The 15682-nt window shown below is 45.4% G+C and overlaps 1 protein-coding gene across 2 annotated transcripts in view; it reads left to right on the top strand.

The window, feature by feature from the left end:
• Positions 1–15682, top strand: part of LOC144792072 (uncharacterized) — a 484547-nt gene that overhangs the window by 81292 nt on the left and 387573 nt on the right. For both annotated transcript variants that reach the window (XM_078666920.1, XM_078666919.1), the window contains exons 6-7: positions 7671–7835; positions 12541–12623. In XM_078666920.1, coding sequence (XP_078523046.1) covers positions 7671–7835; positions 12541–12623 — 248 coding nt within the window. The remainder of the gene's footprint in view (positions 1–7670; positions 7836–12540; positions 12624–15682) is intronic.

Raw genomic sequence — 15682 nt, 5'->3', positions numbered from 1 at the left:
AATAGCTCAAAGTCGCGTAATGTGTATGGCTAACTACAGTAGCCTCCTGACGAGTGCCCTTTCACTTAATTTTTTACAAATGAAAGCCCTGGCACTTTTTTTTTTTTTACAAATTAAGCACGGGTGGTGTCCGTGTCTGTGCATGGGAGTGGTGGTGTCCGTGTGTGCATGGCAGTGGTGGTGTCCGTGTGTGCATGGCAGTGGTGGTGTCCGTGTGTGTATGCCAGTGGTGGTGTCCGTGTGTGTATGCCAGTGGTGGTATCCGTGTGTGTATGGCAGTGATGGTGTCCGTGTGTGCATGGCAGTGGTGGTGTCCGTGTGTGCATAGGAGCAGTGGTGTCTGTGTGTGCATGGCAGTGGTGGTGTCCGTGTGTGTATGGCAGTGGTGGTGTCTGTGTGTGCATGGCAGTGGTGGTGTCCATGTGTGCATGGCAGTGGTGGTGTCCGTGTGTGCATGGCAGTGGTGGTGTCCGTGTGTGCATGGCAGTGGTGGTGTCCGTGTGTGCATGGCAGTGGTGGTGTCCGTGTGTGCATGGCAGTGGTGGTGTCCGTGTGTGCATGGCAGTGGTGGTGTCCGTGTGTGCATAGGAGCAGTGGTGTCTGTGTGTGTATGGCAGTGGTGGTGTCCGTGTGTGTATGGCAGTGGTGGTGTCCGTGTGTGTATGGCAGTGGTGGTGTCTGTGTGTGCATGGCAGTGGTGGTGTCCGTGTGTGCATGGCAGTGGTGGTGTCCGTGTGTGCATGGCAGTGGTGGTGTCCGTGTGTGCATGGCAGTGGTGGTGTCCGTGTGTGCATGGCAGTGGTGGTGTCTGTGTGTGCATGGCAGTGGTGGTGTCCGTGTGTGCATGGCAGTGGTGGTGTCCGTGTGTGCATGGGAGTGGTGGTGTCCGTGTGTGCATGGGAGTGGTGGTGTCCGTGTGTGCATGGGAGTGGTGGTGTCTGTGTGTGCATGGCAGTGGTGCTTACGCTGAAGCATTAGTGTACATGTTCACCTCCAGTTATCACTTTCTTGTGTATGTTACATGCTCCTTGATCATCTGTGCTGACTGCCGAGGAGCTGCAAAAGAGTTACACGCACTCAAAAACGTGCTTTTAAGCTGCTGGACTGCACCGTTATATACCTTCCTTTTGTTGGGTCGGATGTTATGAACTCTGGGATTGCCTGCTCCCAGAATAATTGATCAAACCAGAAGACGTGAAGGAAGCCGCTGCATCTGCCTTTTGTGTGATTATGTTTAGTGTTCTGTGTGTTTGTGTTGTATATACAGTGTGCTGCAGCATTGTGTTGTGCCTGATGTGTTTTGTACAGCATGTGCTGCTGCACACCTCTGTGTTTGTGTTGTTGTACAGTGTGCTACAGCATGAATGTTTGTGTTTTTCCTGTTGTGTTTTTGTGCAGCGTGCCTGCTGCACGTCTGTGCAGTTTAGTGTTCTATATTTGTGTTGTGCATATTGTGCTTTCATGTGGCGTGTCCTGCTGCACACTCTGTGTTTCTGTTTGATGTCCTGCAGCGCGCCTCTGTGTTCGTGTTTACACAGTGTGTCCTGCAGCACGCACGTTTGTGTGTGCCTGCAGCCTGCTGTGTTTGTGTACTGCGAGTCTGCTGCACGTCTCTCTGTGTTTGTGTCGTTTGTACAGAGTGTGCTGCAGCATGACTGTGTAGTACCTGCCTGTTTCTGCGCAGCGTGCCACCTGCACACCTCTGTGTTTGTGTTGTGTGTGTGGTGCAGCTGCACCACCCCCTGCGTGGCCCACCCTTCCTCGGGCTGTGATTGGTGCACAGGCTGAACGTTTCCGCTCTGAGAATTGGCTCGCAGCCCTTGTCACTTACTTAAACTCTTGAACTCGTGTGGGTTAAAAGCAGCAGCGACGAGGCCAAGCCCTGGCAGGGCACCGGGGGCGGGGTGAGGGGGGGCTGGTGAATGAGAGGAGAGGGAGGGTGTAGGGGCTGCGGATGCTGCCGCGTACTCATCTGGCATGGAAACTATTTACGGCGGCCTTGGAAATAGATCAGGGCGCGCGAGACGCCGGGGCGGGCGGCCAGCGCGTGCTGGCTTCAGTGCAAAGCATCAGCGCTGTGAGTGGGCGGGCTGTAGGTACACGCGCGCTTCTGAAATCTGAAAGGGAGAGTATCTTATCAGCAACAAAAGTGTGCAGTTTATTTAATTAATGCATTTGTTTATTTTGCAGTTGTTACATAGCGGATTCGACCCAAAGACATTACATAACAGGAAAGACAGATCAAGATGTAGAAACTACAGAAAGTAAACAGGACTGATAAAACCTTGTTTACTTTTCTTTTCCTGGCACGGCGCATTAAAGGCAGTGGCAGCAAATGTCTAACTGACGTCCATCATAGTCCATGACAAAGTGTCAGAGTTTGCGAAGAAATGGACAGAAATAGGGGGAGCGGATATGAAACAGAGTACAATAATAACTAACACATGGAGCGTGTTATCAGCGCCGCGCGCCTCTCTGCAGACTCCCCCTACATTCCACAGAGGCGCGCGACGCGATCCGGCCTGCCATGCATGCCGTGGAGACAAGACCTGGCCGCGCGCACAACGTTATCCTATGGAAAAATGCTGCGCGCGGCCAGGTCTTGTCGCCCTTTGGCGTCTCAGACTGCTGAGACGCCGACGATAGTTCTCTGGCGAGAACGCGCTTTCAGTGCGTTATAGCCGAGCCCTAAAAACGGCCCCCCATTGTTCCAAAACCACCCCCACCCTTCCGGCCCACCGGTAAACGACTGGTGCCCGCTACAGCTAGTCTGGCCCTGTGCAGGTGGAATTGTATAGTATATCAGGGACCCCCTGGAGAGGATAAAAATCCTGGGACAGGGAAATTGTTCAGTACAAAGGTATATACCCAGGCCTACAATTATGAAGACAACCAAGGCTATTTCAACAGCAAAAATAAAAAGGTGAACACACAAAATGACAAAGTTATTTTCTGATATTTAAGAATTTAATTCTAATGATAAAACAATTGATCAATAACATATAACAAAACTGATATATTGAATACACTTAATACATTAAAAAATTATTTCCATTTATCAATTTCTTAAAAACGACATTTGTTCTGATAAATATGCAGGTTTACAGATAAGGTCTTCCCAGATATTGTTGGGAAGGGGTTAGGGGGATGAGGGGGAGCAAGAGGACCCTGGGTGTGGCTGGGCACACTGAGTGAGGAGAGGTGAGCAGTGATGGGTTGCCAAATGTCTACTGGCCTGGGGTAACGTCAGTAAGCAGCGAGTTGTACCTGGCAGTAGGTCACAACGCACAGCCACTTATCCAGTTGCTTCAAGTGGCGACATCCCCAGTGAATCACAACCCTGCTCTTTGCCAAGAGCAAAAGCCAGTTCCTGATTACCAAATAGGAAAAGTAGGCACCAACCCATGGGCACGACTCCTTTTAGGGACTCCGTGTCAACATATCAAAATAATATTGATTTGATCTTGAAAGAAAATTACAGTCAAGCTTTCTTAAACTGTTTGCTAAGGGGGCTTTTTTCGACTGCCTAGCGGCCTCCTCAAGGTTTAATCCGGCACTGGCAACAGCATAGCAGTGAGGCGCCGAACACTGTAGGGGACATCATTGACATTTCCCAGAAGGGCGATCAGTGGGGTTCTGGCAGGGCAAAACTCAGTAATGGAGGCGATGGCCTCATAGATAGGGGTCCAAAAGTGGTAAATCGCAGGGCACTCCCACGCTCAGTGGAGAAAAGTAGCATTATCAACCCCGCATTGACAGCACCATGCATTGTCAGATAGACCCATTTGGTACATTCTGTGGAGGAACTGAACATGCAACAAGCATAATTTATCATTTGGAAAGAGCTTGCTTGGGTATGTCCGCAACAGTACCGCCTTTGAGCCGCAGTAAGTGGTGGATCTAAATCATGCTCCCAGTTGAGATAAACTTAGGGGTGCAGACAGACTAGTTCCCCTGCATGCTTGCATAGACATGTTATCAATTTGCGCGGGAAAGAGTTGTCTAGAGCAGGAAACGTGGAGGGAACAGTGGGAAAGTATTATGCAGCACCTGGAGAAAATATTGAACGGGGTATGTTATGGGAACGCATGTATGTGCTGCATTGACACAAATCTTTCCGATGGGTATAAGAGTGCCATCGTGTGTAGCCCTCTACTAGTAAGCCAGAGACGTTTCAATCGTCTGCTGCCAATGGATGCCACAGGTGACCATTCGGGGCACTGGTCAGTGAATACAGGCAGGCTAGGCTGACCCATGCACGCAGCCTGTCCTACGCCCAGGACACACAAGCAGAGATGTCTACTGCCACACGAGGACAACGAGCTGGCAAGTATAGTGCGGTGCGTAGAGGACAGGGAGCTATGTTATCCGACGCAGCAGCCAACTGTGGCTGGAATGGAGATGGGTGGATCCAAAAGGGCACAAAATGAGCTTGCACACAATAGAAGTAAAGCTCCATGTCTGGAGCATAAAGGCCACCCTGGGCAAACGGGAGAGTCGGCATCTCCCAGGTGATCCTTGGTTTTCCCGGCCCAAGCTAAAGTGACGAGATGTGATTTCATGGGTAAATTACCTTCACTACATGTGGGTACTTGGCATAAACGCTCAGACTTTTGGTAGATTTCCATGACCCACAATCCAGGTGTCCCTCAAGGGCTGGGAATTAGCTCCCTGCATTTGAGGGACCCTTGTATGCGTTTTTCATGCAAGACCACCATGGCTTATAAAGCGGTCTGGCATGAAGTGTCTGATGCCAAAAATTGTGGAGGACTGACCAGCCTATATTTGCTGACTGGTCCGGTTTAATTTTGTCTGTGTCTACAACTACTCATAAATAATTCCCATTAGCTGAGCCATTGGTGCCTCCATGGGAGGAAAGGCAGCCTTCACCTCTGAACCCCTCTTAGTGGGGCAGGGAAACGCATAAAGGCCCTTTATTTTCGGAAACTCCTCTCCTAAGTCTGCCACATGGTTTTTAAAATGGAGTCACCTGACGAAGGTGTATACAGGAAAACTGACCTATTCGAGAATTTGCAAATAAGCTTCGCAAAGGCCAAGAGGATTGGGGCATTGTCAATTTCTTTGCCAGCCAGACATTTCTCCTGTTCTGCTCAGACACTGACTGTGTATGTTCCAGCCTTACTAGCCTTCTACACGCAATTGCCTGGCATGTAAGTGACTTCCCCAGCCCTCGAGGCCTGTTAGACGCCTTGGCCTCACAAAAGAGAATATCACAGACCTGCTTGTGTCTCTGAAGCATCTGCTCTTTCAGAAAGAGAAGTTAGACATGTGACTTGGATGCCATTTAGGGTGCTTTCAGATCTGAAGCATTTACTGTAATCCGGCTTATGCCCGCTGGCTTTAACCCACATTTCCCATTTCTCACAAAGGGAACAACAGCTGATTTCCCACAGCAGAGACTCGCCTGGCTCCGCCATAGAAAGCTTTAGCTGACGGTCCCCCACCACAGGTCCTCCGGCTACCCTGCCTTGGGCCTGTCCTGTGTAGCGTGGTTTGTTCGATGCATATTTTAGCTTTCATGACCGTCATGTGAACGAACAGTGGTGGTCTTGAATAACACAATGCTGAAAAGTCCCCGAAGCACAGGATGAAAAACTAATTTACGTCAGTGATTTTTTTTTAATGTTTTTTTATTTTTTTTTAGAAAAGCTCGGGTTTTGGGTTTTGTTTCTGACAAACAAGAAAAAAATGCCAAGGAGGCCACCATGACAAAGTGGCACAATTGGCATTGCGGATTCACCCAAAGTGCACCCACCTTGTCAACAGAAGCACTTTGGCGACATTTCTCTGCTGAAATGGCACAGAACTCTCCCGCTGCTTGGTTGGTAGAGGTAGGCGCATCATCCAAGTTGTTCAACAGCTTGACCACCAATCTGAAAATTAACCCTTTTCTCCGGGTCAGCCCTAGCAGCCTTTTACAGGCAGGAGTTCTTTTGAGTCCCTGCATGTCTGGAGTCTGACACAAGCAATACACTGCCAGTATAGGCATGGAAAGGACAACAAGGATAGAGCAAGGTAAACGTAAACGAGCATTGGCAAAGCCAATTGGTCTTGCCTTTGGGATCCTTTGGCTTTACCATTGGTTTTCAACCATGTTGCACAGCATCCCCAATGCTAGGCAGCATGGCTGAATTAAAAAAACATTCTTTATGCGGCTGCCCATGTCATTTTGTAGGCGCTGGGGCCTACAGACAGACTCTTTTATTTTTAGTTACAATCCGAATCGGATCAGTAGCAATAAAACAAAACATCCAAAAGCATTACAAAAAAAATTAAAGTGGGAATGGGGCGAAAGCTACAAAGGGTGAAGCAAGCGTGTCAGAAGCAACATGGAGGAGGACGGGTGGACACCGAAGCAACACTGGGCAGGGCAGAAGACACTGAAGAATCATGGGGATGGTAGGAGATGTGGAAACAACACTGGGGAGGTCAGGGGGACACGGAAGCAACATGGAGGAGGGTGTGGACTGATACAACACAGATAAGCACTTGGTTGAGTGCAACAGAGTGGAGGCAGAGAGTCTACTGAGGGAGGCAGCTTAAACACATGCATTCCCTTGGAGTGCTGCCACCAAAAGAAAAAATAGTTCCAGAACACTGAAGCATAGACACCAGGCATATATACACATGGTAAATAGGAAATGCTGCATTAGAAGTACTAACACAAGGGTGGACACATTAAGACGCAGGCAAGTGAGACTGGCAAGTAAAGCCAACCAATGATAAGCAATGGGTTTGCTCTAAGCCCCTCTATGTACATGGCAAACCACAATATACCTCGCAAAAGACAGCGCAAGCATTGTCTGATAGGCTCGACCTAAAATTGAGGGCAGACTTACCAGGAAAAAGGAATTTTGGATAGCTGTGATAGGGTGCTTGTTGATTTCAAAGGTGAAGTACATTATTAGTGATATGCGCACCTCAAAGACAGAAATAAAGCACTTTGCAACTCTGAAACACAAAATCGTATGTCAGTGTACCATGACTTAGTTCACAGCCTGAGACCAATCACTATCCGACATTGCCAATCTTCGCATTCTTTATCTTTCTATTCATTCACGAAATTCAGAATCTTTTAGCTGTATAAACTTATGGAAAAACCTTATGCAAAAATGTGGATTCCCTGTCTTTCTTCAGTAAGATAATTCATGATGAGCAGAGTGGGGTTTGTTCCAAAGTACCTTTTGTGACATTTAAATATCAGCATAACTTTTTTTCAGAACACTTTACTACGTTTTATTATAAATTATAAAAATAAATTACATTTGAAAGATCATTTTTCTAAAAATCCTCAACCTTGATACCGTTAAATAGCTTTCATTTTTTTAGAAGACATAAAATTACTTTAAGGCATATGCGCTGTTTTTTTTAAAATATTGTGCTATTGTGAAAATAAATCCTCTAAATTGTTTTAATGAGAAATTCCTCTTCTTCCAAATGATAGATACATTTCGCATTAAAGCAACCAGTAAACAATCTGAAAATAGCAAGTGCATGAGCAGTTTTAAGCAGAATACTGACAAATATCACAAATCACTGTGGAAGTTTCAGGGTGCTTCCTTTAAGGATTGGAGGTGAAAATTATCATGCACTTTCTTTTCCCAGAGGTAAGAGTTCCTATGCTTTTTTGCTTTGTTTTTTTTGTTTAGGCCAATCGGACGTTGGATTTCCTTAAAAAGTTATCACGGCCTCCATTCTTCGTGATGCTGTGTCCACCAGCGCCACACTCACCGTGGACCCCAGCTCCACAGTATAAAGACACCTACAACACTACCAAGGCTCCGCGTGGGGGAAGCTATGATGTCCATGGAAAGGTGAGGCCAGAGGTGTGGGGATGCAATATAACACAACTACTGTATTGTTTTTCAATAGCAAACTTCTGCTGTGGGTGTTTATTTTTGTAAAAATAAATCTTTTAAACATAGTGCCCACTCTGCAAAGTTTTGTTGCCTTGAGCAGAGCACAGTGGAAATCCCTCAGCAGATCCTGGTGCACCGGCAGAAAGTCCTCCAAACTCTAAATAAGCCCTGTAGTATTCTGCAGGGGTAGGTGAGCTCAAAGGTGCAGACTTTGGGAGAGAAAAGCAAGGCATGTGCAAGATAAATTTAGGATTTAAGTGGGGGGCAGTACGGAGTGGGAGAGTATGACATTTGGGGTGTGGAAGTTGGATAGATTCTTGAAGTAAATATGTAGCTGCCGTGTTAGTGTCGCTTTGAACGGCTTAGTTGAGGGACTTTACGAATTAGAGAAGAGAGCGTAAATGTGGTGAGAGCGTCACAAGTCCTGACAAAATCTTTCCTCTGGTGGCTTATTCCGTAAGCAGAGTGGCGTCACCAGAGCAAGAGCAGAACCTCAACCTAATCGTTGAAAACATTTCAAAACCAAGAATGTCTGCCATTTTCAGATTTGTTAGGTACTACACGTGACTTTCAGAAAATTATGGAAGTGTCTTAGTTTTGATGACTGAGAATCTAGTGAACTAAAAACATATTCGGAAATAGTGACAAATAACAATCTCTCGTTTGTTCCCCTAAATTATGTAGATTCTTTAAATGACAGGAGGTGGCCTATAAACCGACCAGAAATCTTTGGTGATCTGTATGTAGAAGCAACAATAGTAATCTGCATGGTAAATTCAAGAGGTTCTCAATGGATCCAGAAAAATCATGTTATCTCAGGGCCGTCTTTAGGGCAGTGTGACTGGTGCGGCTGCACTGGGCGCTGACCTGTGGAGGGGGTGCCGACCTCAAGGAGGGCGCTGTGTTTAAACAGTAGCGTATGATTGGCGAGATGACGGGCACTTTTGCAAGGTGGTGTGAGAGAATCCGAGGAAGCGGTCATGAGGTGCGGGGGGCCTAAAATGACTGTCGCACTGGGCGCCACCAGCGCTAAAGCCGGCCCTATGTTATCTGTGAATAGTAATGAAACTATAAATGCTGTAATTCATTTACAGCAGCAGTTTTTAACTTTTTCACTTCTGCGAAACCCCACTGGATCACTAATGGTAGCTGGTGACCCGTGCATCAGCAAGTTCTACAATTTGAACCTCAAAACAATACACAAAAATACAGAAACACGTATGTATTAAACATATACACAATTTATGGAATGTTTTAATTCACAAAGAAAAAATGCAAAAAACTAAATTTTTATGGAAAGGTTGGAATTTTTCAAAATTTTGTTTCATTTTCAAAAGATTAAGGGATGCGCTAGACTCGATCATTTCCTTTTGTCTTTTTTGCTCCTCGTGAATGATCTCTTTTTGTCTGCACATACCAGTATTTCAATTGAGGCCACCAATCATCCTTACTATATTCCATTTGCTTTATTGCTCTGCCCGCACGAATCAAGTGAGGATTCAAACTCAATTTTTAACCTTCACTTTCTAAATCCATCACATTCAAAGCATTTTAACATTCAGTTTTGCATGTTTATGTGCAAACACTTAATTAATATGCTTATATTATTTAATGTTCTACAGTCGCAGGCCACCTGGGTAGGCTTCATGGAGCATGAACACATGGATTACAGCATTTATTATTCGGTTACTATTGAGAGGTAAGATGATTTTTCTGGATCCATTGAGAACCTCCTGAACTTACAATGCAGTGAACTATTGTTGCTTCTGCTTAAAATGTTTAGATCATGACAATAAAACAAAATGATACGATTTGTGAAGGCCAGCTACACCTTTGCACCCAGGGAAGAGGTTCAGAGAATAATATATCCCTATATATAGGTAAAACCAACAGTTGATGGACAGAATGCAGAACAATGTCATACATTCACCCCAGTACAGAGATCTGGGCCTAAATCCATCGGTTTTTTTGCACTCCACATCACCCCAGTTCAGACATGGCCATATGCAAATCAGCCTTGACCCTGTATATTTAGGTGGCACTGGCAATAGACGCACTTTTCTCACTAAATCTGTGAAGTTGTACCATTTCAAGATGACAGAAGCGATTGGTATGCAGAGGACTACTTCAGTGTTTAATTTGTGCTGGTGTTTGCTGGTGCTCTTCCCCGGCACCTAATTCTTGGCACTGGCAATTTTTTTACGACGGTCCATGACATTGTAGTGCAGTCTTTGTATTTCAGAAGACCACATTAGTTTAGTAATGCAATGTGCACTAAAAATTAATAATAGTGGTGCGTTTACATGGTATGGTGCTGGCATTTTGTTGCACTGACAGTGCAGTGGGTGGTGCAAGCTGCATTTACATCCTGAGCAGTACCTTGGACTCTGGCACTTTAAAAAATTTTTTTTTTAACTTAAGCACTGAGTTAGTTACTGGCCAACATCACACCAGTTGCCAAGCACAGAACCAACAAATGAAGGCTCAAAGTTCAGAAGCCAGAATGCAGGCAGGGAAGATCATGAAAATCCCACACAGCGGGAAAGAAATAAAAAACCTCACCGGCATAACCAGAACCTCACACAAACAAAACATTTGCACTCAAACACACAGTCATGTACAATCCAAAAGCAATGTTCATTTTGATCATCCCCTGCGCCTCTTCCCCAAAACAAGAGTGTGTGTGATTGCCTTAAGACAAGGCCTGTGCAAAGTTTTTTTTTTTTCTCCCAATCGACCCATTTGTCTAATTTCTCAGCTTAATTAAGATCAACAGTTTTCATCTTTGCACGGATCAGCTTGAAAATCAGATTTTTAGTGACCATTTTTGTCACCAAATATAAAACTGCAGAAAAAAATCTGAATGTTTGTCAGTGTGAATAGAAAAAGCATGACATTTGCCACTGTGCAAGAAAAAAAGCCCACGCACATTTTCTATCATTGCATGCTTTGATTAGAATTAAAATGATATTGCAATGTGGTAAAAATGATCTCTTACAATGTGCAGAAAATATTTTCAGGGGCATAGCAAAACTTAAAAAGGAAAATTTAACAAAGTGCATAAACCGGCATCTTTGCAAAACTTTCCAAGTGTAATAAACAACCACCGCCCATAACTAGGACCATGCTAGTGGCTATGTTACCCCCACCTGTAGTGATACACTTCAGATTGTAAATCTGTCCTTTTCCACCTGTTTGCTCTTGTGTAAGAACCTTTCTGTAGGTTATTTTGTGTTTGAAGCTGCTGAGAGCACACAAACAGACATTGGCAAAACATATGTGTTTGATGATTGGCGGCTGGATGGAGCAGAGGAAATACCAATGGTCCTCTTTGTATTCAACACCCTGGATGGGAGATAGAGTTGGAGAGTAAAACTAAAGTACACAACATTCCTCCTTGTATTGTTATGTATTTTATACGGGCAAGTAGCAAATGTGATAAAAAGCCCTTGTGGTATCAGCTTAGAATTGCCAGCTTGCTCTCTTTTGTACCACAGTCTCGACTTTCGGATCTACATTTAGTAAATATGTGTGTCTTTTACTTGTTTTTCTTCTTAAAAAATCATATTGCAGGATATTGGAAGGGTAGCATGTTAACTGCCATCATGTTCTTGAGTACAAACCCAGTTCCAGCAACAGATTTCCTTATTATCATATTGAAATGGGATCACTGACATAATATCGAATTCACAAATATAGAATTACCAAAATATAGAAGAAAAAATATAGAATGCAAAAATATCGAATTCCTATCTACAAACAGGTAAGTACAAAAATATTGAATCAAAAATATAGTTTTAAAAAATATAGTTAGTCAAAATATCGAATTTTTTAAAATGTCTTAAAAGTAATTTAAAATTAATGAAATAATAAATATAACATTTACTATTACCACTCCAGTGAGTGCAACAGTAGGGAAAGCGTTGGAGAGCGTAGGGGTAAAAATTACTATTCCCACTCCAGAGAGTGCAACAGTAGGGAAAGCGTTGGATAGCGTAGGGGTAAAAATTACTATTCCCACTCCAGAGAGTGCAACAGTAGGGAAAGCGTTGGATAGCATAGGGGTAAAAATTACTATTCGATATTAAATTACTTACCTTCAATTCGATATTTATCACCACTATATTCTGTCCATTCAATATTTTGTCCATTCTATATTTTGACTTCGATATTTTGGTAATTCTATATTTTGAATTCGATATTTTGTCTTGTTACCCTGATGGTTTTTAAACCCGTGCAGTGTAAGATCTGCAGGTTTTGTTTAATTGAAGTCTGTAAGGGAGGGAGGTGTGTAGTATTGTGTTGGTGATCTGTGCTCTGCCCAGTCTTGGAAGTTGTGGTCATGTGGAATGTTGGGTGTCATCGGTGAGGACTGACAGATCAGTGGGAAGAGCCCTGTTGAGTAGCATAGATGCCGCTTCCGGTGGAATGTCTCCCTTTATATTTCTAACTGAAGTCTGATTAAGGTGTGCACCTTTTGCACATGTATCCACCATTACTCCTGATTGACCAATGGACATCATCTTTTGTTCCTCTTTGTTGAGCAAACAACAGACCAATGTATCCTGTGATTTCAGAAGTTTTCCTGATGAGGGTGGGGAATAGAAAGAGTGGGTGTTTGTGTATATCTCTGTTAACTGCTCTGTGCATTGTTTTTTAGGATAAACACTGGTTGATCAGACAGGCCCGTAGCCCAATGGCCAGCACATCCGTGGACTACCTGGATAACGCATACAGGAGGCGGTGAGAGAGAATGTGTGGGGGAAACACAACCTGTTCCTTTAGTTCATTTGCCTGTGTTGCTAGAAAACGAACATTAGCATGTCACCTTCCTCTGTCTCTTTCTATGTTTTCCAAAAATTCAAGTCTTTATCTGTCTCTCTTACCTTGTTCTGCATCTCGTTTCTGGCCTCTTTCATGCTTTATTTTAGTAAATCAAAGAGGTTTTGCCCCTCCCCTCTTTAACTTTGGCTTTTCGATTGGATCAGAACGAAATCTTAGCTAGCTGCTTCGGATTTAACTTGCTAACTACCAGGCACATTTGAGGCATATTCATCAAACATTGCTAAAGTTATGGACATTTTTTTTTTTTTAACAAAAACCTTTATTATACCTTCAGTTTACACAGCGAAATGCCTACATCCCAGTGGGCTGGCCGCTATAGCAGTTTATGTGACATATGATAACCTTACACAATTAATGTAATATCCATAAATATGCCTTCATTATGTCCGCTGCTAAAAGGAAAGGGTGTATTACAAGCGAAAATATCCCAGTGAGTATTGGTTTTTGATTTTACATGTTTTTCTCCCCCCCCGTATACAACAAAAACTTCAAAGAACAGTCAGGAATAGTAATGTGGTCATATAAGTGGTATTACGGATTCATTGTGGCCCCTGCAACTTCGTATCTCTAACTGACTTCCCTCTCATGCCCTCCCACCGCCCCCGACTACAATGCTCGTGTTCGAGTTTACAGCCTTTTTAAGTAACGGTCCATTGGTCCCCCACGCCAACCCCCTGCATGTTAATGTGGCGACGTACCCTATCCTCCATTCTCCCCTTCCTCACAAGGCGCCCAGGAGTTTAGCCCTCCTCCTCTTCCTCATCTGACTCTGTTAGGTCGTCCTCTGGCAAGGGGTCACAGATTTCCCCTCTGTACACATTCCATTTGGTCCCGATTTTATTCCATTTCCCCGGGCAGGCGCGGTTGGAGTACACCAACCTCTCGGTTATCATCACTTTATCCATGTTTAGACACCAGGACGACTTGGTTGGTACTTCCGCCACTCCCCACCTTTGTGCAATATCACGTTTCGCTATACTCAGTCCCACCGTGGCCCATAGTCGCCCATGCCTAGTAATATCTGTAGGTGCCCACACGTTTAATAGGCATCTCTTCGGTTCTGGCACGAGGGATAATTCTAGTGTTTGCGAGATCGTTCGCATTATTTGCCTCCAATATTCCTGGATCCGGGGGCAGTCCCATATGGTGTGGAAGAACGTTCCCTCCTCCCCACATCCCCGAAGGCAATAGGGGTGCTGCGCCCGGGAGATACGGTGCAGCATCGTCCTCGTATAGTATACCCTGTGCAGTATTTTCAATTGTACTAATCTCAGCCGTGCTGAGATGCCCACTTCTTTAGGTGAGGACAATGCTTCATTCCACTCATGTTCATCCATCTCCTCTGTGTCCCCCTCCCACTTCACCTTCAGGGAAAGCATTGGGTCTGGTAGATTGTTAAGCAATTTGCGATATGTGAAAGATGTTGCCCGCTCCACCATAAAATCAGTAAGGAGGCGGTCTTCCAGCGGGGAAGACTCTGGCAGGTCTGTGTCCGTGGGTAGGGCCGTGCGCAGTGCGTGTTGGATCTGGATGTATCTGTAGAGCTCCCTGTCACTGAGTTCGTATATTTCTTGCAGTCTATTGAAGGGTATCACTTCTCCCCTTTCCCAAAGATCGCCCACGGTGGAAATTCCTATTGTGTCCCAGTGCGAGAAGCCTTTGCTATTTCTCATGTTACCAAGGACTCGAGAGTCCCACAACGGGGTTAATTTGGTGATCTTACCCTTCCAACCCAGGGCTGCCGTCGCTGTATGCCATATTGCTACCGTCAGTCTAGTGGGGTCCACTAATGTGGGTTTTACGTTGGTCGTATAGCAGAGCCAGGAGTGTGGCAGTGCCCAGTTGCGTCCTGTCTGCTCGGAAAGCAGGTTCAGTCTGTAGTGCGTGGATCCATTGGTTAATGGGTTTAAGGTGTGCCGCCCAGTAGTATAATTTTATATTGGGTAGGGCAATACCCCCGTCAAGCCACCCTCTATGCAATTTGGATTGGGCAATGCGCGCTGGGAGGGTCCCCCATAGTAGGGTAGATACCAACGCTGTAATCTTTTGGAAGAACCTTGGGGCTACCGGAAAGGGTGTATTTTCAAGAACATATAAGAGTCTTGGTAGGGCCATCATTTTATAAAGCGCGGCCCGCCCCAAAAGCGTCAACGGGAGTCCCGACCAGAATTGAACGTCACGTTTGAGCCTGTCTAAGTGGGGCTTCAGATTTTTGTCCATAAACTCCACTGGGTCAGTGGTGACCTGAATGCCCAGGTACTTAAACGAGGTACCCGCTATCCGTAAAGGACAGTCTGCTGCAAGAACCGGGGCCCTTCCCTTCAGGACGTACACTTCTGATTTGCCCCAATTCAGCTTGTATCCGGATATCCTTCCATAGGTATCGCAGAGGTGTAGGAGTGCAGGGATTCCGCTGTCAGGGTTGGTTAAGTATATCAGCATGTCGTCTGCATATAGAGACAGCCGGTCTTCCCACCCCTCCCTCCAGCATATACCCCGAAGTTGGGGCGATGTTCTAATTAAAGTGGCAAGTGGTTCCAGCGAGATTGCGAACAGCAATGGCGACAGGGGGCAGCCCTGTCGTGTGCCCCTGCCCAGGGGGAATTCTCGTGATGTATGCCCATTCGCCACCACCCGTGCTATCGGGTCAGTGTAGAGCAATCGCACCCACGCTATAAAGCGGGGGCCAAACCCCAGGCGCGACAGCGTCTCAAACAAGTAGGCCCACTCCACGAGATCAAAGGCCATCTTAGCATCAAGTGCCAAGATGACCGCTCGAGTAGTAACCGAATCTGCCCGAGCCATCACCCCGTGCAATCTGCGTAGGTTTAGTGCAGTGTTGCGATGAGGCATGAATCCGGACTGGTCCGGGTGTATAAGAGACGGTAAGTGGGGCAGCAGTCTCGTTGCCAGGAGTTTGGCAAGAATTTTGGCTTCTGCGTTAAGCAGTGAAATGG

Source organism: Lissotriton helveticus, chromosome 11, assembly GCF_964261635.1.
Source record: "Lissotriton helveticus chromosome 11, aLisHel1.1, whole genome shotgun sequence".
NCBI lineage: Eukaryota > Metazoa > Chordata > Amphibia > Caudata > Salamandridae > Lissotriton > Lissotriton helveticus.
The sequence above is the reverse complement of the archived record's forward strand: the minus strand, read 5'-3'. Positions and strand labels throughout refer to the sequence as shown.